The 27,993-nt window shown below is 50.3% G+C and overlaps 1 protein-coding gene across 3 annotated transcripts in view; it reads right to left on the bottom strand.

The window, feature by feature from the left end:
* The window catches only part of CDCA2 (cell division cycle associated 2), a 484,453-nt gene that overhangs the window by 340,147 nt on the left and 116,313 nt on the right, over window positions 1-27,993 (bottom strand). For all 3 annotated transcript variants that reach the window (XM_078666604.1, XM_078666606.1, XM_078666605.1), the window contains exon 4: window positions 7,635-7,768. In XM_078666604.1, the coding sequence (XP_078522730.1) occupies window positions 7,635-7,768 (134 nt within the window). The remainder of the gene's footprint in view (window positions 1-7,634; window positions 7,769-27,993) is intronic.

Raw genomic sequence — 27,993 nt, 5'->3', positions numbered from 1 at the left:
ATCGATTTCTTTTCCCAAAACTCTGTAACTCTTCTGTAACGATCCAGACCCAACAGCGGAAGAAAGAATCTGAAGATGGCGACCAAAGGTGGGAGCTTCCGATAGGTAGCGCGTCGACGTCACGAAGGACACCAAATGGTGGTATACTGACGCTGACCTGGGCCACGGAAAAAAAAAAAGAAAAAAAAGACTACAATTCCGGACCCAACCACTAGATGGCGGAAAAATTGCACAGCATAGTGAATCCAGAAAGATTCACGCTGCAAAACTGACTTCAGCACGACAACGAGGTCTTATGGTTCCAATGACGTCAAGCGGGGTTGCACGCTGGCCATGGTATTATCCTCGTCTGCGTGGGAAAGTTATGGAGAAAAGTTTCTGCGGAATGCTACAGATGGGGGATATTCAAAAGGTGGGGAATCCACAAGTAAATGTATCCATCAGAAACTGACTTTAGGGGTGTTTAGGGTAGTGGTCAAACCCCCTTTATGACCACTTCCTTAGTAAAGTGGGCATAAACCGGACTCAGAGTTCCTAGGTTCATTAAATTCAAAATGGTGAAACCCTTCCTTTGTTGTCCACTTCAGGTGGCGCACCTTATTGGTGGGCCTAGACTAATTTCCTGCCTGCTCTGGTGCCAAATGGGTCCCAGAGCAGGGGGCATCGCTCCCCAGGTCTGAGAGGAAGCCAGTGTTGCATATCTAAGGCAGCAGAGGCTTTGCAGTCTCTGGCCTTGACATGCTAATTCACTAACAAATCCTGCAGGAGAAGGTGTGAACAATTTTCTCAGGGAGAGTCATTGTTTCTGGCATTTGAGAGCACAGACAGCCACCTACATGGGGTCAGAAACAGGTCTGTGGAGGCAGGTTGGGTGAAACCAGTCAGCCAGCACACTAGTGCTAGAAGACTAGTAGGTTTTCAGAGGGTACCTCTAAGGTGCCCTCTGGGTGCATGGCATAATCAATCTAGTACTGGCATCAGTACAGGTTTATTAAGACAAGGTGTTTGATACCAAACACCATTGGTTTTAGTGCAGCCATCATGTAGCTGGGTAACTTGTAATAACCAGTGCCCAGTACAGGTCTTTTAAGATGACTAACTGATCACTTGCACACAATCTAGTAATAGAACTAGACATCACAGGAGCCCATCTGCTCATGCAGATGGGCACTTACATTTAATATAATGCACCCTGCCATACGGCTCTAAGGGCTGTTGTAGGGGTGACTTGCATATAAAATACAAAGAGTGTGGCATGTCATGTTTTCACAATGGTTTGCACCATTTCAGGTATCCTGCAATGTCAGTCTGCATTGGCAGTTTATGTGCGCGTCCCTTTGGGTGGCATAATAAATGCTGCAGCCTATAGGGACCCTCTTTAGTACCCATACCCTGAGAACCAAGGGGTACCATTTGCTAGGGACTTACAGGGGTGCTAAAGTCCTTGCCAATTGTGTGTTACAAACATACATTTACCCAGTGCACTTTCAGTCGAAAAGTACTAGGGAAAAAAGTGGGGAGACCATGACAAAAAGGGCACTTTCCTACACCTTAGCCAAGGGGGAGGTGGGCACCAGGGCCTCTACCGCAAACCTACTGGGTTACCTGTGAGGGCTGAGCAGGTTGGCAGTAAGGAACGACTCTGCCAAAGCTGCTAAAAGACCAATAGAACTGCTGCTGTTAGCGAGGTGCCGCAGAAATGCCCAGAGATAAAGCGGTAGCCATACTCATTTTTTTAAATGCCTGCGAGCGGAATCAACTTTGTATCAGAACAGGTGACTTCTATTAAAGAGAATGTCCATCATGGAGGACTGGGCATTGTAGGACAATTGCAGCCACGAATGGAGGTGAATGGCAGCACTGGTGTCTATGGCCTGCCTGATGAAATTGACGGTTTCCAAGGCACAACAAATAGTGAACTTGGCTACATCACTACCATCTTGAATTGCCTGCAAGAACACAGGGTGAAGGTCTACTGGCACAATATGGAGGACCTGTGCCACCAAAACCCACAAGGCGTATGAGCAGCCACCTAAAACAACTTGTGTTAAACGACTGGAAGGACACACTTGTAGAAGAAGATAAATGACTGCCAAATGTTTCCACTTGCTTAGATTCCCTATCAAGTAGAGTGGTGTCAACGGTATTGGGATTAGAGTGACTGCTGGAGGCCAGTACTACTAGGCTTCCTGGTGAGGGATGCTGTGAAAGAAAAGCCGGGTTGGCAGGAGCAAGATGAAGTCGCTTGGCAATTTGTCTTTTGACTGGTGGGGTCAGAACAAGATTTGATCCAAGCTCCCAATAAGGTATCCATTAGTGCCGCATTAGTGCCTCATTAAAAGGAAGAAGGGGCTTAAAAGATGTTTGTCTCGACTGGCGGAGACTTCAATCGTCAATACATTTATTCTAACTTCCAAGCTGGGGTGAGCTGGAGGGCAAGTACTCTAGCCACCCTATGCATCACCATGGCTTACGAAGCAAATTCCTCTGTGGCTGGTCCAGGGGAAGAAAAAAGGCTAATCTCCGGGTAAGTATTGAGGCCACGAACCTACTGTAGGTCTACGTACCAATTGTCATCCTGTTAGGGATCAGCAACCTCCTCACCCGGGTCACAGTCATCAACAGTGTCCGTACCAAAAATGAGATTCCGAAAGTAAAGGGGATGCAGAGAGTGTTGTCGACCAGGTGATAACTCAAGTGGGGGAAGCAGCGCCTCGGGGTCAGACCAGCATGAACTCTGCGTTAGAATGAACAATCAGAGCGATGCCTCCTCAGGCAGCGAAGCCTACGTGCCCGAAGACAGCATAGGTCTGGATGCCAAAAGAAAACGAGAACAAAAGCCAGAGGCAAGGTAAACTCCTAAGATCCATCTAGCACTGAGGGCGAACCCGCCGGGCGTATCCCAGGTGCAAGGCCTCTCTGCTCTTTAAAGGCCCAAATTCGCACTTGAGGTAGTAAGCAGGAATCACAGGAGCGATAGAATGGCTGCATGGAACGCTTTGATCTTACGTGGCATGGCTGAAAACCCCGAAAACTTGACTGCGTTGCTGGATGCCTGTCAACTAGGTATACTGTCAAAACAGCCAGGGTTCGACAGATGGGACTAGTTTGGTCTATCTGGGGTTGGTGACATGTGGGGGTAGGGTGGGGTCGTCCCGTTTAGCGACATACAGAGACTATCAATTGCAAGGGGGGAAACCTTTTGCTACCTTCAAGCTCGCAGCGGATTACATAAAGCAATACTTAGGGGTTCTGTCCTGCCGGCCTCCTCACCCTTGGAAGATAGCTTTTTCTGGAAGGTAATCGCCTAGTAGTCTATCTTGTTGACCTACCGTAAAATCCTTAACACAATTGATGTTCAAGATAGACTACGTCCAAATGGATGGACGATGTAGGGGGACATAACTGACGAAGACTGGAGGGAGGCCTTGGCTTCACCCTGGGAGGTGGCGATCCGGTCTCGTTTCAAGCAGATACAAATTAAACTTCTCCACAGGGCATATTACACTAGCTCAGTGCTTGTTAAGATGGGGATTCTTGGTTCCCGCGGTTGTGGTCATACCGGTAACCTAGCTACACAAATGGTGGGAATGCCCTATCCTTCAGAAATACTAGGGAAAGATTGTCTCTGCTTTGTCCCGGGTTTGCCATACTGCTATTGAAGTTTCCCCCGGCTTTGTCCACTAAATATCTGGGACGCCACAGATTTGTCAAGAACACAGACTGTGGGTTTCATTGGATTGCATAGTGGCAAAGCGTAATATTACCAGAACATGTAAGGGAGTCGCCAAACCACATCATATTGACTGGGAAATCGATATGGACTGGTGTATGCAGGTAGAGATGGTTGTCTATGAGAGCAGTGAATGCCCACGTCAATGGAAAAAAAAATGGGGCCGCTGGAACGAGCATACAGGCCTACCATGTACCCCTTTAAGTGATGCTTCACCAATGTCTTCTGATCATTAGACTAACATTTTTAATAAATGACCGGACCTACGAAGTGGATGATTGTGATAATGACCCATTGTACTGACTTGTCTTTTACTGCTTTTTAATAGCGAAAGTATTGTAATTCCTGATAACAGCACCATACGGCACTTGTTTTGGTTAGTATTGTTTTATGTTGTCTTCTTTTTTTAAGTAAGGAATTTTCAGATAGAAGTCTACCTGAAGCATGAACTTGTTGGGACAAGAACAAAGCAAATAACATTCAACAGCTATATCTGCATGAGATGTAACCGACCGGTACCACTCCACCCCACTAACTTGGCCTTTGGCAATTCATTCACAAATATCTGGGTGCTAAGATGGCATTGACTATCTCTGGAGGCAGAGCAAAAACCTCATCTGTCACTGAACAACCTCCATGCAGATTGTGCAGGCTTGGGTGCATGACCCAACTGCGATAGGAGATCCTTCCGTAGCGGAAGCCTGACTGAAGGACAGATGCTCCCATCCAGATGCTCTAGGTACCACACTCTACTGACCCAATCCACTAGGGTGACTTGGTCCCGGTCATTTCCGATCATCTTCAGAGCTCCAGACAGAGGAGGTAGCATGTGGAAATCTTACAAGAGCCCTGTTCTCCACTCAAGTCAAATTGTGCCTTCGAGAGAGAGCCTTCTTGGGAAGTTGTGCACGCAAAATTGTTGACATTGTGCATTTTGGTGGTGGTGTAGAGAGCAAGCAAAGATTCTCCCCACTGCTGGAAGATGCCTTTTGCCACCTCTGGATGAAACTACTATCTGCATTCCACTAAGCACTCCCGGCTGAGCTCTTCAACCCAGGCATTTAAGGAGCCAGCCAAGTGGCATACCACCAGAGAAATCCCCTGATGAGTCAGTCATTTCCAGAGGGGTAGAGCCTCTTGACACAGGAACCAGGTCCCCACTCAGCCCTGCATGTTGCAAGATAAAAAGACGTTAGTGTTGTCCACGAGAAACTGCACAAGCTCTCCCTTGAAGGCGGGTATGGAGGCCTTTAGTTTCAAGCAAATTGCCTGCAACCCCAACAGATTCTTGTGGAGGTGGACATGTGCCGGAGGGCAGAGTCCTCAGATTCCCACCTCTCGCACCCAAACGCCGTAGTGACTAATCTTTCACTACAGTCCCATCTGCGTGAGGCAGGGAGTGGGATCTGCCATTGGTACAAATGCAAGTGAGCAGCAAACACTGTAGGTCTTTTACAGTCTCTTTCGACACCTTGATGGAGTCAGTCAGGATCCCTTGGGGCTGGGCAAATTGAGACTACGGGTCTCACTGCATAGCTTATATGCACCACCTAGCATGCTCAGTAAGCAGGATGCAGGCGACAAACAGGCCAAGAAACCACAGAGCCATACTCTCTGAGAATGAGCCCTGAGGCTAAAACTTGGGATTATAGCCTGAATGTTCTGGACAGGTCTGCTCACTTTGAAAACCGTAATCCTTGTGATGAGTACATCAGTACCCCAGTTGAGTAAAATGCAGGTCTCTCGCTCCGATGTACTTATACTGCCTTTTTCCCTGACAAGTTGGTGCCCAGGATTCAGGCAGTGTGTTCAGGCAAAGATGGTGACGCCTTTTCACATCACGCAAGCCATTATGCTTTTGAAAGAGATTCTTTTGCACCCAGAAGAGCGCTCAGTTTCTAAATCGACTGTACCAAAGAACATCATGTGGACATTATGTGTTTCTATTTCCCTGACTAGACAAATTGGATTGTGTTTTGTCCCAACCGGATGAAAAATATGGCCTCTTCCCAGACATCCTAGACAGTCTGGTCCAGCGAAGGCCCTAGTTTTTTTGGGAGTGCATGTGGAATTTCACCAACCAGGTTTCCAAGCACATGGGTATAGTACCCAAAGAGACAGCATGGTATTAACAGATCTCCCGGAAAGCCTAGCTGAAGAGAATATGCATTTACCAAAGGTGAACCCTCTTTTGGACTCCCTATCAGCATAGAGTGCTTGGAAACTAATTGGGGTTCTCTTTGCTGTCAGATGTCAGAACGAGATATGTGAGTTGTAGGGTTTTGTATTAACAAGTCAGGGTCGCTTGGAGCAGGCCTATGGTGGTGCGTGACTTGCCAGTTAAATGGCGGGCTAGAACATGGTTTATCTCAGGTGTCCGGTAGTGCGTCCGCCAAGGCCTCACTGAAAGGCAAAATATTCTGTATGAACGTGGGTAAGATGAACTACCTCTATGAGGACATTTGCTTTGACCTGCATTGTAGGGTACTATAGACTAAGAAGTTCAGCAGTCTTACAAATGACTGACAAAAAAGTGATACCAGCCCAGCATCAAGCGAGGTGTCCAGACACTGACCTTTGTAGGTCCATGTACCCGAGGTTATCAACACAAAGGAGTGGGCAAGACCTTCCCCTTTCCCTCCATCGTCATCTCCAAAAGGTTATGATTAGAGCCTGAGCCAAAAGGGTGACATATAGTGGAAGAGTGTTGGAGTCGCAAAGATTCATGATAGGTTACAGTATGTCAAGTTATGGGCTCAGCCTGAGTCAGACAAGCCAGTGGCGTACGAGTCCTTCTTGGGCATCGATGAACAAGGGACTGTGTGCAAAGCCAAGCCAGACATCAGCACATAACTGAAAGTGAGGTGCAAAGGACAAACCTGCTGGCAGGAGTCCAACTGGAGTACCCTACAAATCCTTGAGGCCCAGACAGGCAGGAAGAAAAGGGAGATGGAGAAATATACACAACACAGCCTGGCAAAAGGCTTCCATTTGCTGAGAGGTCGTTAATGGTCCCAAAATGTATGGTGCATCAAGACAAGGGACTAAATTGGCTCCTTAAATGGTGAGCGAGATTGGGAGGCACAATGACCCCTTCAAGTCTTCTCCGAAGAGTGGCAGAAAGGGGCAGAGTCCTGTTTTTTCTTAGACTTACCTGAAGATTTCAACCTTGAGAAAGATCGACCTTGGAAAAGGCTCTGGGAGCAGGTCTATACCCTCAACTCTAATCTAGAGCAGGACCTACACAGAGCCTTCCACTGCTTCCCAACAGATCTTTGCATCTCAATCTCTGATGGCATTTATATTCATCTGGTCGCGAAGGAGATGAAGATGCAGATCATGGAGTCCAGTGAGGAACCCAAGCACCAGAGGAACACCTTGTGGGGATATGTCACAAAAATTTGTTTGCAAATGTCTTTACAAGGCTTAAACCCTGAAGTCTTCGGGAAGACATCACTTGGCAAGCTGGGAAAGTTTTAGGTTTGAAAACTAAGGAAGAAAAAGTTGAGCAAACCTCCCGGATCATAATCTAGAGAGGAGGAAAAAATGAAACTAATGTCAGCGTGCAAGGGTGGTGCTTGTATACAGCTCTACGCGTCAATTGAGAGCGGAAAGACAGGCGCAGGGTTGCATAATGCCACCTACCATTGTGCTGATCATTGCTCTCTGGCACCCGAGTAAATTCACAAGGTGAATAATCTGCAGTTAGAAGCATCCATCTGAACATTAAATTAGCAACATATTCCTTTTCCACCAACACAGACAGCAGTCCAGATCTCTAAGAGACAAGCTTGTAGCCGCCAAGTAATCATGGTAATCTTACTTTACCCCAATGTGCTCATAGGACATTTTAGAAGCACCAATAATGGAGTTCTAAAATGAAGGTACCTAAATTACATACCATGTCACTGGGATCTTCTGGATGCTCCAATTTTTGCTGTGCAATATACCGAATAAGATAGTTAGTTTCTGGAGAGCCCCTCAGTCCAATTGTAGATCTTCGCCTATATTTACTCAAGGAGGACTTAATCTTCTCTGCAATAAGAGAAACAAGTGTTTTAATGAATAAAAGTTCAAGCAAACTAGGTGGTCTGTGAGAGGCACAATGAGCTGGAGTCAAATATCAAAGACATTTTAACATTTTGCCTTACTTCCTCTCAAAGTCAACTTTAGCTGTCGCTGCTAACGTGATTCATGTACAACAAAAAGGGCTCTAAGTTAATCCATATATGAACCCACAGTACTACAGCCTATTGATACTAAACTACCAGAGTGTAGTGCATACTTGGTGTATTAAACCCTCAACACACTATACGGCAGTCTAGCTGTACAATACTACAACCCTACATTGCAACATATGGCAACTGAAGCACCACACTGCATCCGAAAGACACCAATTATTGGTAGTGCACCCTAGGAGCACTTCATTCTATAGACAACACAACTTACGGATTACAGAAAGTGCTGCACTGTATACTTGGTACACTAACCCAAAACAATGCACTTAAGGGATGAAACAGCCTCTTGCTGCATCATATGCAACTGCACATTACAGACACAAACCTACCACACAGCACGGCATTCAGAAACCCACTAAATTGCAGGACACATTAGAAACTATAACCCACCACTCTGCAGTACATCTTGGAGACCCTAGGCGAAAAAAGGACTAAATCCTTGTTACATTTACCTAGAGCACTGCATCCCACTGCACTAAGCCAACATACAATACTGCATCCTCTAAACACTGAATGGCACCTTTTTTCACACTGTCCCACCACAATGCACTACATTCCAAATACCTTAACCAAATACATAATGTACTTCACAAAACAGGAAGTTAGTTCCCATATGCTCGATGTGCGGGCTCTGCCCCCCTGGCACCCATCCTCCTCCTGGATCTCATTCATAGATAGTCAGCAGGCCTTGTGTTCTGCCTTTTAGGCATTGGCTTTGAGTCAAGCATATCCGTAGTGCTATGGGTGCTGTCGTACGAGTTACTTACCACCGGTAACGATGTATCTGGTAGAGACGATTCTAGGCACAGATTCCTTCACGTAGAATTATCTCCAGGCGTGAGACTGGATCCGGAAACCTTCTGCCACAGCAGCCCTGCGCACCGGGGGAGGGGGGTGGGGCAGCATCACGCGACTCCGCCCAGGAGTCGACCGCATACGTGACGTCAGCGAGGTAACAAACTCACCCCGGCGCGCCTATGTCAGTTTTCTTCGGAGAACTTTACCGCACCACAACGCAGAGCCACCAGACAAAAACTGTGGGAGCATGGGAACAGTGTGCGAAAGAGTAGAAAATGAGGAAGACGCCATAAGGAACAGTGCAACACTGCAGTGTCCAAAGGCAGGGGCAGAAGAACAGAGCAGAGCCCTGAACAACCACCCTGCCAGTACGTAGACAGCCTCCCCCCCCTTCCCCCGTATACAAGGAACATGCGTAAAAAGTCATGACACATGCAGCAGGACTACAACCCCCATGCAGAAACAAGGAAGGGGAGCCAGTCCCAAAACAGACAGGAACAACCAACCTCCAACACACCCCGGCACAGAGGGCAAACATACCCCAAGGAACAAGGGCAAGGAATGACCAGATGACCCCTACACAAAGGTTAGCAGAGGGGCCAGGGCAAGAGGAAGGGAGGGGAGAGCAGAGATTGAAGACAAACCACCCCAAATCTGGAGCAGCCAGAGCAGAGGTGTACAGGAGCACCGTAACCCCATCCTCCAAAGAGCCAAAGATGAGGAATGAACAGCAACAAGACGGAGCCACCCGTCAAGAGCAAGAAAGCACTCACAGGAGACAGCCCCACCACCGGTAGGCAAGTACCGAAGCCCAACCCAAGGGTCCTCGCAGAACGGGTAGCAAGGGCGGGCCATGAAGGAATCTGCGGCTAGAATCATCTCTACCAGATACATCGTTACTGAAGGTAAGTAACTCGTACATCTGATAGAGACTACTAGCCGCAGATTCCTTCACGTAGAATGGATACCCAAGCAATACCCACGGGAAAGGAGGGTCTGCGAAAGGACCCCACCAGCCTAGACAGAACAGAGTCTCACAGGGCACCAGACCTGCGGACCAGGGAAGCACCCTCGTTCCCTCCAGGCAAAAGGACCCCCACAGCCGAACACCACCGACCCCAAGAGGGAAGTAGGAGGAGGAAAGAAGACTGAAGAGGCCCGTACCCAAAGCAACAGAGCTTCCATCCAATGCCAGGACAGGCAGAGGAACAAGAAGAAAAAGAGAAGCCTAGAGGGCCCAAGGAAACAAGGGAAAAACAGGCGAGCCCACCCAGAGGGAAGGCAACAGGCCCGCCAGATTGGCACCGATAGCCATAAGCCGCCAGAAGCTACAAGAACAGCCCGGTGCCCCAGAAAAAACAGGTAGGTGACGCCTGACAAGGAGGACACAGAAGCATCCCAGCCCTCCGGACAGGGGTAGGAAGGAGAGGAAATGCCCGGACACACCCCTACAGGGGGAAGCGCACACGACCTCGAGAAGCAATAGCAACATACAGAAACGCCATGGAGAACAGGCACCCGAAGACAACCAGAACTCCCCAGCAGAGCTTAGCCATATAACAGCTACCACTACCCCACATAGGGTACGTTAAGTCCAAAGACATGGGAACCCTCTTTGGAAGAACTGCCGCAGCAGAGGAAAAACAAAAGAGCCACTGGGAAAAACACCCCCACGAAAAGCTCGACAAGCAGCCCAAATGAAAAAACAGAAGGCCTTATCTCAGGGCCAAGTCTATGTAACAACTCCAGCAAAAACACACAGTCAACAAAGGGCCGTCCAGCAGCCAACAATGCCAAAGTCCCACCAAGGAGTACTCAATGGCCAGAAAACACTACAGCAACAGCGACCGTGCCAACAAGGTCCAGAACCAGCTAAACTCAGCAGTCACTCAGGAGGGGAAGGCGGAGGAGGAGGACGGAGCCCTGCCAGGAACCTTTGGATGGCGGAGTTAGCCGGGTATGGAACAACAGGCTGCCATCAAACGGAAGATCAATGAGCCGCTCCCGAATATTTTCGGGGAACACACGGTCCCGAAGCCAAGCATGGCGACAGAGGGCGACTGAGGAAGCCATGGCCCAGCCCAGCACCTCCAAGATGTTCAGAGCAGAGCGGAGAATAAAGGCCACTAGCTCCCGGCCATCCAACGCATGATGCCGTAAGTCCATCTGAACAGTCTCTTGGGAAGCTCCTAATCCCAGAGATTCAGCAGAGTCCCACAAGCAAGAGGAGGCCCTAACCATTACACACAAGGTGTTAAGGGCCCGCAGGCCAGCACTGGTCTAGGTAAACATGTTGCGCTCCCAAGAGTCCAGCCAGTGGGCCTCCCGGGACGGCGGAGTCAACAGTGGTCGCAGGCAGGAAAAAGCGGTCCGCAAAAGTGGACTGGCGGCAGAGGGTTGGAGGGAAAGACACGCTGGGTCACGCGGCACCGGAAGGTGCCGGTGCAGAAGGTGTTGAGGCACCGGATCCCCTGAGGCGGGACGCCTCCAAGCCCCAGTCAGGGAAGAAAGGAGCAAACCCTCGAAATGAAGCATGATCTCCCTCCCACCAGAGCCCTGGTGGAGAACTTACAAGAGATGGTGCCGGAATGTGAGCAATCGGGTCACCCATGCGCAGAATGCCCACAGCTGTGGACACCGTGTGAGCAAAGGCCGCACCCACCACCGTAGGGCCCCGCGGTGGAGAAAGCAGCTCCTCCGTGGGCGACGGCTTCAAACTAAGGCGGCCGTCCCCAAAGCCAAGCGTGACGGACAAAGGCCAGACTTGGAAGTCAGAAGTAACCGAAGAATGGGGGACCTGCCGCTCCTCCGACGAACACTTATGCCTCAGAAATGGCGGGGAGCCGCCCTTCGCCGACGCCGGTGAAAAAGACACCACACGGCGGCAAGACTCGGGGGAGGACGACACCAATATGCAGCCGACCTCAGGCGAAGAGGGAGCATCCGAAGACAAATCCACGGCACGAACCCATGTGTGGAGCCATAGAGTCCGCCGTCTGAGGCAGGGCGCCAACACCATCCGGGCACGAAGGAGACACCGGATAGGGTTACTCCAAGTTACACCGTGCCGGGAACCGGAGTGGAGCCGAAGCCGAAGTGGCGGCTCCGGAACAACGCCAACTCACCCTTTACTGAGGCAGCCACCTGCTTAGAGGAACAAGAGGGACCAGGGGAGTGACACGAAGCTCTCCGCCAGCCTCGGCCCAGAATGTGGCAGAGGTGGCCCGGCGACCCATGTGGCAGCGCCTGGGACGATTCAACCTCTGACTCGCCCTCCGACAAGGCAGCTGCCTGCAGTTAGGGACGAAAGGGGCCCTGATGGGGACAAAGGGGTCCACACCCCGCATTGACACAGAGCAGGAGGAGGAGAGGTCACCGACCCCTGTGGCGCCGCTCGGAGCAGGCACCGTGGCGGCGTCAGCTCAGCCGTGGAGGAGGCTTTCGCCTGCCCAGAGGACTGAGCGGGGCTCAGGGATGCGACCCGAGCCCTGGCGACCTCCCGCGACACCACAGGGACTCTTCCCGCTGGAGTTTGCGGCGAGGCATCCACATCCTCCAAGCCTGGATCCGAAACAGTCTGGGCCGGAGCCGCAGGCGGCGCCGCGGAGGGCCCCGCGCAAGGCAAGGGATCCACTGACGCCCCAGGAGGGATGGAGGAAGAGGAGACGCCAGCGAGGCCTGCAAAGCCACCGTGTATGTCTCCATCTGGACTTTCGACGCCCCATCACCGGGAAACGGTGGATAGGAGGACATATTTTAGGTTGCAACCCAGCCCTCAAATCTGAGGCCCTCACTACCGATCCGGTGGGTTACCACCGGATATAACTATATTTTTCACGTGTACTCCGCAGTTCCCCAACGCTATGGAATACTACGACAATTTTCAAGAGGAGGGGGACCCCCTCGCTGATGTGCCTTGGGGGGGGGGGGGCTTTTATGGGGTGTTGGATACTTCAATCTACCAGGCGATGGATCAAGCCATCAGCCCTTTGAAGGACAGGCTCTCCAGCCAAATAAATAAGGCGTTTGAGCGACTGGTACAGTGGGTAACTGAGCCCCATCCGGCCACGGGCCCTTCGGACCCAGATACCCGTGGCGCCCTGCCACTTAAGCACCCCTGCGAACTAGAGATAGATGTGGACGCTTATGAACGTCTGAGGCAGGTCTTTTTAGACAGCCAACCAGCACCGCCTGCAGGGAACCGTCCACCTCCACCACCGACCCTTCCTTCTCCTAACCCGGGCACAGCTGGGGACTCTGATCCCGGCCCTTTGAGACCTTGGCTCCTGTTCCGCCCTTCCCAAAGCGCCACTGATATGCTCAATCCTTAACGACATAGTACACCCGCGCTCCTCTGAGTGGGCCCCGGCTAATAAGGTTGCTTCATATGTGGCTGGGCACATCAGTCACCCTCTGGAAAAACTAAGCCCACAATTGCCTGCGGGCGGAGTGACACGCCCTTCCTTGGAGGGGAAAGTAGCCCCAACTCCAGAAATTGACCCCTGCATTTCCACCTTCCTTCAGATGTTTATCAGAGACCCTAAGATAGGGATCAACTGATCTTGGAGGGCGTGCCAGGACAAGCTCCTGGATGCCCTTGGCCCTATCACTAAGATCCTCAACTTGGCCGAGGAAGCCAAAGAGTCTGGCTCTATTATTACACCCAAAAGATTGTGTTGTTGGGCACAAAGGGCGGTGATTTTTTGGGACAATGCAAACTGTGCTCTCTCAACCAAGCGGCGCCGGCCTCTCCTTATGAAAATAGATCCAAACCTAGGGGATCTGGCGGACTCAGGGGCGGGTGCCATTGCCCAGGAGGTCTCTTTGGCGAGTCGTTCGTGAAGGAGTCCGGAAAATTTGTTAATACCTTCACATGGTTGAACAAGGCCCAGTCCACGATGAAAAAGGTTTTCCCCGTGTTTTTTGCGGGGTCAGCTGAGGCAGTGGCCTGTCGGCCGGACGCCAACCCCACCAGGGTAACCAGAGAGGCTCCGGACACTACCAAGACCAGTCCAAATTCAGGAATTTTTATGCCACAAGAGGACGCCGCAGAAAAAGGAAATGTTTCAAAGAAGGAGCTGCAACCTCTAGTCCCGGTGAGTGTTATCCCTTCTTCCCCACTAAAAATAGGCGGGCGGCTGGCAAGTGGTTACCAGGCTTTGTTGTCCATAACACACGATGCGCGAGTACTCCAAACAGTGCGTGGGTTTCACATAGAGTTTGTGGGGACTACGGTTCAGAGATCCAACCCTGGCCCATTCAGTTTTCCGCACAAGACGCTGCCCTTGTGGACAAGGAGGTTACATCCTTCCTCCACAAGGGCACTATCTCCCTTTCTTATCTCCATCCCAGAGGGTATTTAAGCAATCTTTTCTTGGTAGCCAAAACAGACAGCAGCAAGAGAGCGGTCATAAATTTGAGCTAGTTTAACGAATGGCTGGCTTACCGCCATTTCAAAACGGAGGGGATTCATCTCCTTCGAGACGTTATGCACTCCCACGATTGGATGGTCCGCTTGGACCTCAAGGACGCTATTTGGTGATTCTGAGTTTCACCCCCGCCCCAGACGATTCCTACAGTTTGCTTGGCGTCACCTCATTTACGAGTTTACAGACCTTCCTTTCAGCCTCTCCTCGCCCCCTGGAGCTTCACCAAGGTTCTCAAGCTGGTGGTAGAGTTCTTGAGGGCTCCGGGAGTCTATCTAGATCTTCTCCCAATGGCTTCCTGCCCACGTCAACTGACGGCTCATCTTCAGATAGCAGTTACCCTGCTCCAGGACCTCTGCTTTGTGATCAACGAGCAGAAGTCACTGTTACAGCCAGCGCGGTCAGTTACCTACTTGGGGTTCGTAATCGACTCCACGACCTCTACTCGGTCTTCCCACCAGGAAGGTTACTAAGATCCGCCACGAGTTGCGACACGTCCTTCCCAAGGAACAGGTGTCCTTTCATTAGCTGGCCCAGGCGGTGGGCCTCTTGACAGCTTCAATACAGGCCATCTTCCCGGGCCCGCTCCACTACAGGGCCCTTCAGCGCCTCAAGGCGCACTTTCTCCGCAAAGGATTTCCGTACTCGCACAAGGTGGCCCTGTCTGCCGAGGCGAGGGCCGAGATTCATTGGTGGCTGGACCATATGCAAGCCTGGAACGGCCGAGCAATTTCCAGTTATGCTCCGGATCTCCTTATCGAATCAGATGCCAGCAAGCTGGGCTGGGGTGCCAGGTGCGGAGACCTTTCTACGGGAGGGTTGTGGTCACCCGACATATAGAAGTTGCATATAAAATATCTAGAACTTCTGGTGGGGTCCTTTGCCGTACGTTGCTGGGCGAGAGACTCAGTGCAGTCGTGAAGACGGACAAAGTCTCAGCGGTCCGTTATATGAACCACCTGGGAGGCACCAGGTCTAAAGCCCTCTCGGACCGGGCGGCGTGTTTCTGGCAGTATTGTTTGGACAGCCAGATCTCAGTCACGGCAGAGTATCTGCCCGGGCGCAACAACTTGGAAGCGGACTTCCAATCACACCACTTCTGAGATTCCAGCCTCTGGAAACTGGATCAGTCTGTTTTTGCGATGCTGGGGCCCCTTCGCAACGGATCTGTTCGCATCCAGGCTGGATCATCAGACTCCTCGATTTTTCAGTTGGAGACCGGATCCCCTGGCTGCAGCCACAGATGCATTCCTCCAGGACTGGAGCTTGGAACAGGGGTTTGCGTTTCCTCCCTTCGCGATGATCACGTGGGCAACAGCGCAAGTCTGCAGGCAATCAGCGGACCTGGTCATAGTCACTCAGCTTTGTAAGACGCAAGTCTGGTTTCCAGTTCTTCTGGAACTTTCTTGGGATTTTCCAATCCTACTCCCCCCACTTTCCGATGGGGCTCCTCATCTGCTAGTATCGGCGAACTCGTTATGGCTCATGGAGTGGCAGATTTCAGGGGTAGATGGGAAACCCCAGGGCTTTCGCGAGACGTTCATCTCTAAGGCTTGGGCGGACAGTGCGGACAAGAGGTACAGGTCCGCGTGGGGCAGTTGGTCCAGTTGGTGTTTGTGACGTGGTTTCGATTACTTGGTCGCCAACGTGGTTCACGTTGTGAATATTTTGGCACAGCTTGCTTCTGAAGGATAGGCCTACTGGTCCGTCAGCACCTTTAGATCTGCCATTTCATCTGGCCATGTTCCGGTTAATAGGGACACCTATGGGTGAGCACCCCATGGTTTGCAGATTGCTACGTGGCATCAAACTTTCCTTACCTCCAGAGCTGCGGTACTCCGCGCTCTAGGATATTAACCAGGTTCTCAACCTTTTTCTATCCTGGCATCCTAACAGGTTCCTCTCCAGGAAGGAGCTTTCTGTGAAACTGGCTATCCTCCTGTGCCGGATTTCTTGCAGACTGGTCTCGGATGTCCGGGCCCTGGATTTATTTATTTATTTATGAGATTTATAGAGCGCGAATGAATGCCCGAGGGCGTCTCGGCGCTGAAAACTCAGTTCATGACTCTCCTGATATTAGATACCGGCGTAGGTTACTGGTTAAGCAGCCAGGTCTTTAAGCTTTTATGAAAGGAGAAAAGAGTGTGACTTAGCCTTATTGACAGAGGAAGAGAATTCCAAAGTCTGACTGCTGTAACTGGGAACCGTCTGTCTCCCCAGGAAACCGTTTTAGTACGGGGAACAGTTAATTGGTGCAGGGTCACCGATCTCAGTTGTCTTGGAGGACAGTAAGGTATTATCTGGTTCCTAAGAAACTGCGGACCTGAGTTATGTAATGCTTTAAATACAATGCAGAGTGTCTTGAATTTTATTCGATGTTTAATTGTTAACCAATGAAAATTCCGAATGGTTTGGGCGATTGGTTTAAATTTCGGAGTCCTGGAAAGCAGTCTTGCCGCAGCATTTTGTATTGGACTTTCACTCTGCTACGGAGCATTAAATGCCATACCAGGGTTATTTCATATCCGGGGTTTCAGGACTCCCCGAAACTTTGTTTGGTCAGGTACCTTCAAGGCAAATGAAGAGATGGCAGAGGAGTTCCGTCCCCCAGGGGAACGCCAACTCCTGATTGCACTCCGGAAACCCTTCAAAGTGTTTCCCTCGCCGACCATCGCCAGATGGGTTCGCTGGATGATGCAGGAGGCTGTGATAAGCCTATGTCACTTCGGGGCGCATTCCACTTGTGGTACTATGGCTTCTATAGAATTTGGCTTGGGTGCCCACTTGGAAGATATCCTCAATGCGGCTGATTGGTCTTCGAACTCTACCTTTAAGAGGTTCTACTTCAAGCCGGTGCTTAACATGGCTCATTTGGTTTTGGGCAAGCTTTAAACAAGCATAATCCTCACCTCCAGTCCTGACATAGAATGAAACGTTTCCTAGCTAACATGAAGGAAAGTTTCAATTCAATTAAGGACTCGGAGGCGAGGATTAGCCCGCCCTACACTCCAAGAGGAGATCCCTCCTCGTACTGCATTAATTACTTTACTTCAGATTTTGACTGCATGTATTACTGTATTGTGTTCAAGGTAACTGTTCAAGGTTTTTACAGGCTTTAGCAGTCTGATTCCTTTGGTAATGTGTCCCTGTCGTTTGCTGGTTCTGATGCTCACAAGCAGTACCCCTGAAGAGAAGAGGAGGGCTGACTTTACGCTCCGAAAGAGGAAGAATGGACATTAACAAGGGACTATGTTGGGCTCAGAGGCCCCTGATTGGGCACTGATACCCTGACCAGATTGGTTGCTACTATGTGTTTGATTTTTTTTGCTACCTTTCCCTATGGTTCATGGTAAACTTAGTTTGTTGTTAAACTTAACGCTGCTATTGAAAATAAAGTGAAGAAAGAAGGCATAATCCTCGCCTCCGAGTCCTTAATAGAATTGAAACTTTCCGTTAAGTTAGCTAGGACATTTTCATTCTACAGATTTCAATACAAAGCCCTCTAGAAAGTGTTTTCACAAAGTTATTTCAAAACGGCGACTCATTTGGCGGATTCTCAAACAATTCCTTCGGTCTATTAACAAGGAGCACATGAAATATTTTGAATTTAATCTTCAGAAAGACACTTTTGTCAGACTGTTGATCAAAGGCACGTTTTCAATCTGCTTAAAAGGGTGTTGCACTTTATGCTCGTTTGAGGCTGCACACATTTACAGGTCTCACATTATTGAGGTTAGTAGGCTACCGCACCGGATTTCGGGATGTGTGACTTGCAAATCCAAGATGCATGGAGCTCTGTCAGATGCTAACAATAACTACTTTATTTTGTTTAGATTAGGGCAAATTCCTGGTAGAGTAATTTACAGGCAGTAATATTGCCAACTGATTGGCAGTCACTTATTCAGTCTCGAGAGGCGACCATGGCACAGAAAAGAAACTGAGAGTGCTGTGGTCCGGCTGCCCGAATCTGGTGGAGAGCTTGGGGCAGAGGAGGCTCAAAGGGCGCTGGTGTCTGCGCACCCAGAGAGTGATTACTGAGGACTAGCTGAGAAGCACCCTGTGCCCCGGAACAACAGAGCCCAATAATGGTCAAGCCAAAGGGGAAGAAGGACGGAACTCCATTGATGACGGAAGGAGATGGGTCGGGGCGAGAAGAGCGCGACGACCCCGAGCAGAGTGGAGATCCCCATCTACAGCGCCAACTGGACAGAATCCTGGCTGCGATAGCGGACTCTCGAGCGGCGCTACAGCAAGACATAGCGCAGGTGGCGACGGGGCTGGGCCTCTTGCGTGCTGACTATGGAAAGTTGGCGGACAGGGTCAAGTCGGTGGAAGGAGTGCTCCAAGATATTGAGCCTCAGCAGAAAGACCTTAAGGCCGCAATGGCGAATGTGCTGGACCGAGTGGGCGCCCTGGAAAAGCGGGCCGAGGAGGCCGAAGGGCGTAATCGTCGAAACAACATTCGTGTGGTGGGCCTACTGGAAAAAGCGGAGGGGGCAGACATGCTGCAGTACCTTGAGACTTGGCTTAAGACGGTGTTGGCACCTGAGGGCCTCTCTAATTTCTACACTCTGGAACGGGCACATCGGGTCCCGGCCAGACCCCCCAACAGGGCCGACCCCCGAGACCGGCGGTCGCACGGTTGTTGCACTTCCGGGATAGGGACTTACTGCTACAGAAAGCACGGGTCGACGGTCCTTACTATGTGGGGAACAGGAAGGTCAACCTATTCCCAGACTACACGTATGAAACACAGCGCCGGTGGGCCTCCTTCCTGGCCGTTAAGAGAGAATTGCGGACTGAGGGCCTACAGTACTCCTTATTGTTCCCAGCCAGATTGAGGATAATTGTGGACAGTAAAACGTACTTTTACGACTCTCCGGATGAGGCCTGTGCTTGGCTGGAGTTGTACAGAGCCGGGAAAGATGGCGGCGACCAGGCCCTGCAGCAGCGGGAGACACAATTGCCTCAGAGGAAATCGAGGAGGCTTCGCAGTCGACAGAGGGGCCTGAGGAGGCCCTCGCCGAAGCAGACGGAAGCGGAACGTCGAGGAGTATTGGAGGTGGCCTCAAATCTTCTGGTGACGCAAGGGACTGGGACTCCGGCTGACTCTGGTTCGGAGAAAGATGGCAACCGCACTGATACTGAACATTCTGAGGTAGACAGCGAGCACCTGCCGACGGTTACCCCATCGACAGCAGATGGCATGCTGGACGAGGGCTGAAGTGGCCACCGGACTAGGATGGCGATGAGGCTGCAGAACATTTATAGTAGTGGGGCCTGTTCGGAGACTTTCAGAGGGAGGTGGGATGGTTTCAGCTATTCATTTATCTAGGGCTAGTATTGAGACGAGAGTTGTGCAGAAGACTGGGCGGCGGCCGGTTGGCACCCGGTCCCCCTCAATGTCCTTATTGCGTGCTCACAGCCGCTGCTGTTGGGCTTAGGAGTGTGTTGAAGTGTGTATTGGTTTGGATGGGAACTAGAGGTGCGTTACTCGGTCCTGTTCTGGGGGGGAGGGGGAAGAGGGGGTGGGGGTTTGTGGGGATTGTTGTTGGGGGGAGGTTGATGTCCCGTGTGGAAACGGGGAGGCGATTTGTGATGCGACTACTACTGAGGGGGAATGGGAGATACCGCTGATTTACGCTATATTACCTGGAATGTGAGGGGCCTACACATCATGACACAGCGCCACAAGATTCATGCGTATTTGGTCCGCATGGGGGTACACATAGCGATGCTCCAGGAGACCCACTTAACTAAAGAGGAGGGGATAGCACTGCAGAGGAGGTGGCGGGGGCAGGTATATAACACCACATACTCAGCGTTTGCTAGAGGGACTTTGATATGGATACGAGCTGGGGTCCCTTTCCAGCTTACTCGGCAGATGATTGACCCTGCAGGCAGGTTCATGGCTATAGAGGGTCGACTTTGGGGCAAGGAGGTGGCATTTTGCAGTCTATATGCACGCAATGTAGATCAATTAAGTTTTCTGCAACATCTGTCTGGTGCGCTGGGGTCCTACCTCGCGAGCACCCTGATAATTGGTGGAGATTTCAACTCCATAACAGATGTGGCGCTCGACAGGTCGCACGCGCCACTGGCTGACTCCCCTATACATAGATTGATTAAAGTCATACTGGACTGGCAAACTAGGTGGAACTTGGTGGATGCCTGGCGGGTCCAGCACCCGAATGATCGTGATTATTCTTTTCACTCTGGGATGCATGATTTACATGTCCGGCTGGATGCAGTGCTGTGCTCCCCAATGGTGTTTCCCTGTGTGACACGGACTGAGTAGCTGGCTAGGACACTCTCCGATCATAGCCCGCTATTGTTTACGATGCGTTGGATGACTGGGGTATCGTGTATCCCCACGTGGAGGCTCCGCCCTAAGACACTGGAGGACCCGAGTTTTCAGAGTGCAGTGAGGGAGGGGATCACCCAGTATTTTGTAGAAAACACTGGCTCGGCCTCCACGAGGGCGATGGAATGGGACGCTTTTAAGGTGGTGGTCAGGGGAATGGGAATAGGGAAGCATGCGGGAGTGCGTAGGGTACTTCTCCAGGACCTGGAACGAGCGGAGACTAAATTGCGTAAGGTGGAGTTGGCGCGTCCTGCTCACCCTGAGCTACAGGAATCGGTTAGGCGGCGAAGGAAGAGGTTGCTGCAGAAGTAGAAGGTTGCGCTGCTTTGATTATCGGGCCTATACTACCAGAGTGCATGCGGAGGGTGACAGGGCAGGGACGCTGCTGGCCTGGCTGGCCAACCCGACCAAGCGGGGCTCCTCTGTTTTGGTGCTGATTATTATTATTATTATTATAATTACATTTGTTAAGCGCGCAGCTACCCGGAGGTTTCCCGGCGCTAAGGCAAACAGAACGGTAAACAGGGTGAGAGGAACATCAGACCAGAAGTTTAAGTATTAAAGAGCCAGGTTTTAATTCCTTTACGGAATGTCAAAAAGCACATTTCAGAGCGCAGAGATTGGGGTAGGGAGTTCCATAAAGAAGGTGCTAACACGGAGAACGAGCGCCCTCCCATTTTAGCTCTGTTGACACGCGGTATCCTAAACTTATTCTGCGTGGATGACCTAAGTGTGCGGGGGGGAATATATTGCTGCACCAAAACAGATAGATAGTGCGGAGCTCTTCCAGTCATAATCTTGTGCATGAGACAAAGTGCTTTGAATTTGACTCTGCTCTCAATTCGCAACCAATGCAGTTTATGCATATGAGACGCAGCCGAGGTTCTGGCGGGCAGGTTACAAATAAGGCGAACTGCCATATTCTGTACCACCTGGTACTTCCTGGTTACCTCCTTGCAGGCACCCAGGAGTAAGATGTTCCCATAGTCCAGGCGTGAGGTGACAAGAGCCTGGACTACAGTCCTTAGGGTGTCAGCAGGCAGCATCCACGTGATTTTCCTCAGCCACCTGATGATGGTGGTACAGGTGGCGGAGACTTTCACAACGTGTTGCTTAAAGGATAGTTGATTGTCAAGGAGGACCCCCAGATTACGAGCAGTCACGGTTGGAGTAGGTAGCGGGCCCATCTCCGGCGGCCAATGTTGTGGGCCCCAGAGCGAGGTATCTGAGCCAAACAGGAGCAGTTCTGTTTTGTCCCCATTTAATTTTAATTTGTGCTTAAGCATCCAATCAGATATTTGTTTCAGTCCAGATTGAAGAGAGGAAGAGGGAAGATTTTTATTAGTAGAAAGTGAGTAGATAACTTGAGTGTCATCAGCATAGGAATAAATTGTAAGACCGGCCTGTTCCGCCAAAAAAGCAAGAGGTCTCACATACAGATTAAAGAAAAGAGGGCTAAGGATAGACCCTTGGGGAACACCGTGAGTGGAGGGGAATATTGACGAAACAGATGTAGAAGAAAAAACTTGAAACGTGCGATCAGAAAGGAAATTAGCAATCCAGGCCAGGGCGGAGCCACCGACACCCACAGATTTCAAGGTGGACAACAAGATGGAATGGGAGACGGTGTCAAATGCGGCACTCAAATCAAGCAAGATGAGTGCCACTGTCTCCCCATTGTCCACCTTTCGTCTGATGGTCTCCGACACACCAAGGAGAGTGGTTTCAGTAGAGAAACCAGCCCTGAACCCGGATTGAGAACCATGAAGAAAATTAGAAGTTTCAACGTGGGAATTGAGCAGGGAATTGACGTGTTTCTCTAGAATCTTAGAGAAACATGAAAGCAAAGAAACAGGGCGAAAATTAGATGGGTTGTTGGGATCTGCGTTGGCCTTTTTTAATAATGGGACCACCATTGCGTGCTTCCATTCATTTGGAACAATTGCTTCAGTTAATGAAGCGTTCAAGACCTCCAAAATAATATGGAGTAGGACTGGGTCCAAGGAACTCAAAACTTGAGGAGGCATTGGGTCAAGGGGGGAACCAGATTTTATGTCTTGAAGATACTTTTTTAGAAGCGCAGGGGAAATAGGATCCCAAGCGTGGAGTAGGGGAATAGCGGATATAGAGCAGGGGATAATAGCAGGAAGGGAATTGCGTAAGACTTGATGATGACGGGGAGTTGGTGTACACCCAAAATGGAATTCTACAGCGTTTTCTACGCTATTATGAAGGGCTGTATGAGAGTTCGCTTGTGGCGGAAGAACTGGAAATCGGCAGTTTTATGGGGGGCCTAACGCTCCCGGCGTTGGATTCGGAACAGGCGATTAGCCTTGGCCGAGATATAGAATTGAGTGAAATCAGAGGTGTGATTAAGCGCATGGCCAGGAATAAAGCGCCGGGAGTCGATGGTTTGCCGATAGTTTTACTCGTCATTTATTGATATATTGGCGCCGAAACTCCTGGAGGTCTATAGGGAAGCAAAGGAGTTGGGCAGGTTACCTGCTACGATGCGTGAAGCCTTGGTGATTACCCTCTTGAAACCAGGGCGGGAGGGGACGAACCCGGCCTCATACCGCCCACTGTCGATGCTGACCACGGATTATAAAATCCTTAGCGGTATCTTGGCGGCCCGACTGTTACAGCATATGACCACGTTGATCCACGAGGATCAGGCTGGTTTCATCCCAACGAGGAATACGTCAAACGAACATCAGGAGGCTGGTACGGCTGCTGGAGGAAGCTCAACCGGAGGCCCCACAGCCAATGGTGTTGTCAGTGGATATAGAAAAGGCTTTTGATAGCTTAGAATGGTCTTATTTATATGCTACGATGGTGCGATTTGGCCTCGGCGCTGATTTTCTCGGTTGGACCAAAGTGCTCTATGCGTCGGCTGTGGCTAGGGTGCGTATTGGTTCGTTGATCTCCTCACAGTACCCAGTAACTCGGGGCACACAACAGGGATGTTCGTTGTCATCCCTGTTGTTCGCCTTGGCTGTAGAGCCATTGGCGGTGAAGGTCAGATTGGGGGACCACTCTGGCGGTTTGTGGTGTAGAGGTGATCGGCAGTACATATCTTTGTATGCTGATGACCTACTGCTGTTTCTTGATAATGCTGGTGAGGCGTTGACGAGAGCGGTGAATTTGCTATCGGACTTCGGTGACATCTCAGGATTTCGAGTGAATTGGTCGAAAACATGTCTTTTCCCGTTGAAGCATGGAGAACCTCAACCAACTATCGATAGAGAGGTGAGGTGGGAGCCCAATTGTATGAGATATCTGGGGTGCATGTATACCACACTTCGGTAGATATGCTGGAAGGCAATGTGGGTCGTGGCTTGCGAGCGCTGAAGAGCAGCATGGCCTTCTGGGCCACGCTCCCTCTGTCGGTGACGGGACGCGTGGCGCTTTTAAAAATGGTGGCGATGCCTCGTCTACTTTATTTTTCAGGACTCTTCCGGTGTGGATCCCGGGCTCGAAGTTTCAAATGTTGAAATCGCTTATAGTAGGTTTCCTGTGGGGAACGGGCAGACGACGGGTCACGCTGGCGACGCTCATTAGGCCCAAGGCTGAGGGTGGTCTGGCAGTCCCGGACTTGAGTTGTACTATTTGGCGGCCCAGCTTCAGGTTTTAACGCAAGCGGTGGCAATAGAGTTCAGGGGCCCAGAACAGCGGAGAGGTAGGGGAATACCGCGCCATGTGCTCTCCTTTATAGTGCTGCAACAGAAACTGGATCTTAAGGGCCTTTTTATGGAGGAAAAGACACTGCGATTGTGCTGGAATCGCTCACAGCGCAGGGCGGGAGTCTTACACCCGTATGCGCCTGAGATCCCGTTGCGAATGGTGACCGCGCTCCCGCACAGCGGTGATTGGACGCCTCTGCTGGAATGGGAGGATGCAGGGATCCATTTACTGGGAGACTTATATGAGGATGGGGCCCTGTTGTCTTATCAGACGTTGCAGGAGAGGTTTGATCTGCCGAGAGGCGGGTTCTTGTTACATGCGGCGCTAGGACCACACTGGCATGCCGGGACCTTTAAGGCCGTCACGTGTCTTTATTCCAGGATGAAGAGTGAGAGTTTGGCGCCCCTGGATGTATTGAGGGAGCGTTGGGAAGTTGATATAGGGAAGCCTATCCCCGCCCCGGCTTGGTCTCAGATCATGTGGAGAGCTTGGAAGGGTACTAGGAACGCGAGATTCCAACTGGTACACTTTTATATTCTTCATAGGGCCTATTTGACACCAGGGAAGATTCAAAAGTATTTTCAAGTACAGGAAGCGGCATGCCCTCGCTGTGCACTGGCGGGTGCAGACCTGCTGCATATGCTGTGGTCTTGCCCCCAAGATGGGTGAGACGCTGAATGCTGTCACGGAGCGACAATTGACCTATGATGTAGCCGTTGGTGTCCTGCATTGGTTCCCACACACGCCGAAAACAAAAATTACTAGCAAATTTATAGATATGGGGCTCTTACTGGCAAAACGTGAAATAACGAAACGATGGAAGGCGACGGTGGGTCCAAGCAGTGGGAAGTTGAGAGCAGAGTTTGTAAAGAGGGCGATGGGGCAGAGTACGCTTCGATATCAACAGGCCCGGAGGCAGAACAATGATAAAGCGCTGGAGGCAGCCACAGCTTGGGGGATACTGGTGCAGGCATTGCAGGATTATCAGGCAGGGGAAGAGTGAGGTGAGATTGCAGGAGTGGTGGGTAACCCGAACTTGGACAGGTATGACTAGAAGAAGTATAGAGGGCGACTCCTGTTCCTACACGATGATATGGCTCCGTAGTATAGTACACACCGGCGACATGGGGGGGAGGGGTGGTCTCACTGCACAGGGTGGGGAGAGTTGGGATTGTTAACAGTACTGGGTTGTCTCTACGGTCGACAATAATAAGATGCAGTGCAGATACCATGATGTAATGTACAGAGAATGATGCGGTTAATTCATGTAACCACGATGACACTAGACACCCAATTGGTGGATATCACGTATATGTTTGATGTGTATGCAAAACCCAATAAACTATGTTTAAAAAAAATGTTTAATTGGCTTTCCCCCAATGGGCATGCCTACCATAGTCGTAAGTCCAGAGTTTATGGTTTTGCTTTACCCAGGGCCTGTAGGTTAGTGTTCCCCAAGGACTGCAGCACTTGGTGTGCCACCTTGAATGGGACAATGTAAAACATGGCTCCCAGTCTGCCACTGCAGTCTGGAAGGGCAGCTTTAAACTGTGAACTCAACTTTCCATTAAGGTAATGATAAAAGCCAAAACCTTCCTATTTAATATATGTTAGTCACCACTAAGGTAGGCATACCGAGCCCCAAGGCAGAGTGCTGGGTGCCTGAAAAGTGTAACATGTCATTTTACATGTACCAGCAGTAAAAACCTAAATTGTCGTTTTTACTGTGGAAGGTACAGTTACAGGCTGCCAACTCCACCCTGCTAACTCCTGAATGGGCCAACTAAAGTTGGCAATGTAAGGTATCAAACAAATCAGTGCATTGAATCTGGTTTAATGATAAGGACTGTCACTGGTGGGCAAAGTGCAATTTTAGAAGTTGCCACTTTAATTACCCACGGTTTCAAGTTTACTGTTGCACTCGGGAAGTATGCTGCAGACAGCTTCTCCCATCGTGGGGAGACGTGCCAACGACTCCCAGGAAAAACAGTAATAAAAGGTCTCCCACTGGAGGAGGTGACACTTCCCCAGGCAGGAAGCCAAACAGTTGTTAGCACAAAAGGCAAGCTTCAGAGGTGCAGCCACCTTTGAAAGGCAAATGGGAAACAATTGGGAGAGAGCTGCTCTATTGTTTAAGTAGACAGGCTGGCAGTAGGGTCATGGAAGAGGAAGTCAGTTGTCAATCCAGTTTTCCAAGGGAGCATAGCCCTCTTAGGAGCCACACCTCTGGGTTGAGCCACTAATTTATCAGGTTCGCCGATGCAGAGAAAAGGGTTTTGCTATCTTGGGAATGGGCAGAATGGTACATCTAAGGATAGCAAGATGCCACACTTCCCAGGAAGTTGTCATCAGGAGGGAGCCTGGTACCCCATTGGCTACCAACTGCATTCTATCCTAAGAGCATTTTCTGTACATAAATAGGGCACCCAAAACTCAGATCTCAACTGGACGAAGGACAGAGGAAGGACTGCCCTGCTGCACTGTGGAATTGGCACAGATGTTGTACTGGCATGGACCGCACTTGCTAAACTTGGTGGCTTGGAAAGGAGAGAAACTGTGCCTGCTGTGTCCTGCTCGGGAGAAGTCATCTCCAAAGCCCAGACAAAGCCAAGTGGCTCAGAGTCAGACAGCAGAGCTCCTCCAGCACAGGGAGCAAACCGCTGTGAAAGCTTCTGGGGTCGGTTAGTGGCCCCTCTTCAACCTGCCGTCAACCACTGCTGTGCAGCACCAGCAACCAAGACCTGACGCACAAAGTTGCACCTGACTTTCATCGGAGTGCAGCTGGAGCCCCAGAGGATAAGTTATCGACCCATGAAGGAGAGGCCTGTGACTGCCATACTGGGCTACCGGTAGTTAAATGGTGACTGGACTTCTGCCACCACTGAGAGGACTTTGAGGGGTGTCGACCCTGTGACCAGGACCGCCTCACCCCTTTCATGAACCTAGATGTTGCAGCAAAACCCCCGTTGACAGCATAGCATCCTTTGAGCATCTTCAGCATCCTTCATCTCTTGCATCAGGGTCACTTCCATAGGAAAGCCTTGGAAAGGACGAACATGCCTGTTACGGTTTGAAGGCTGCTTCCCCTGCTGAGGAAACTGTTTGAGATCTTGTTGGTCTCCCTGACTGACTCACTACTACAGTTTCTTCTTCAATTATTTTGGTGTGGTTGAAATGCTTTACACGTGTTCCTTTGTGTAAGCCTTGCTGCACAGATCCACAGTCACTCAGGATTGAGCTGAAGGTTTGACAAACAAAACCTAAGGGTCAGAGGGGTTGGTAAGTGTATTAGAAAATGAGGTTGCACATCCACACCATATAATACACCCCATTTTCTCACACATTATAACACAAACAATTAAGAGTAAAACAGTGTTTTCATTGTGCAATGTTTTTGCATTGCTGATTTATATAAGTCATCAGGGTAAAGTTTAGACAGAGCAAGGCATAGTATGACAGTTGAATAATTGTTTTCACTAACATTTTCCTCCCAACACTGCACTAGTTTGAAGAGGCAGGACATAGAAATGCAAAATATCTATAGATGGGGCAGTGTTGGTGTTCTTTCTCTATACATACACCATCCCAGAGGAAACCACACAAGATATCCACTAAAGCAAGTGCCACATCTGTCTTGCAATGTACTCCGAGAAACCGATCATAGAGTAGTTTGCTTTAGGCACAAGAATGATCACTCTGTTGAGAATTAGTTATATGTACAGGGGCCCAAAACTATCTCGGTCTATCTAT

The sequence above is a fragment of the Lissotriton helveticus genome, chromosome 11, assembly GCF_964261635.1.
Source record: "Lissotriton helveticus chromosome 11, aLisHel1.1, whole genome shotgun sequence".
NCBI lineage: Eukaryota > Metazoa > Chordata > Amphibia > Caudata > Salamandridae > Lissotriton > Lissotriton helveticus.
This window is presented reverse-complemented; position numbering and strand designations above follow the sequence as displayed.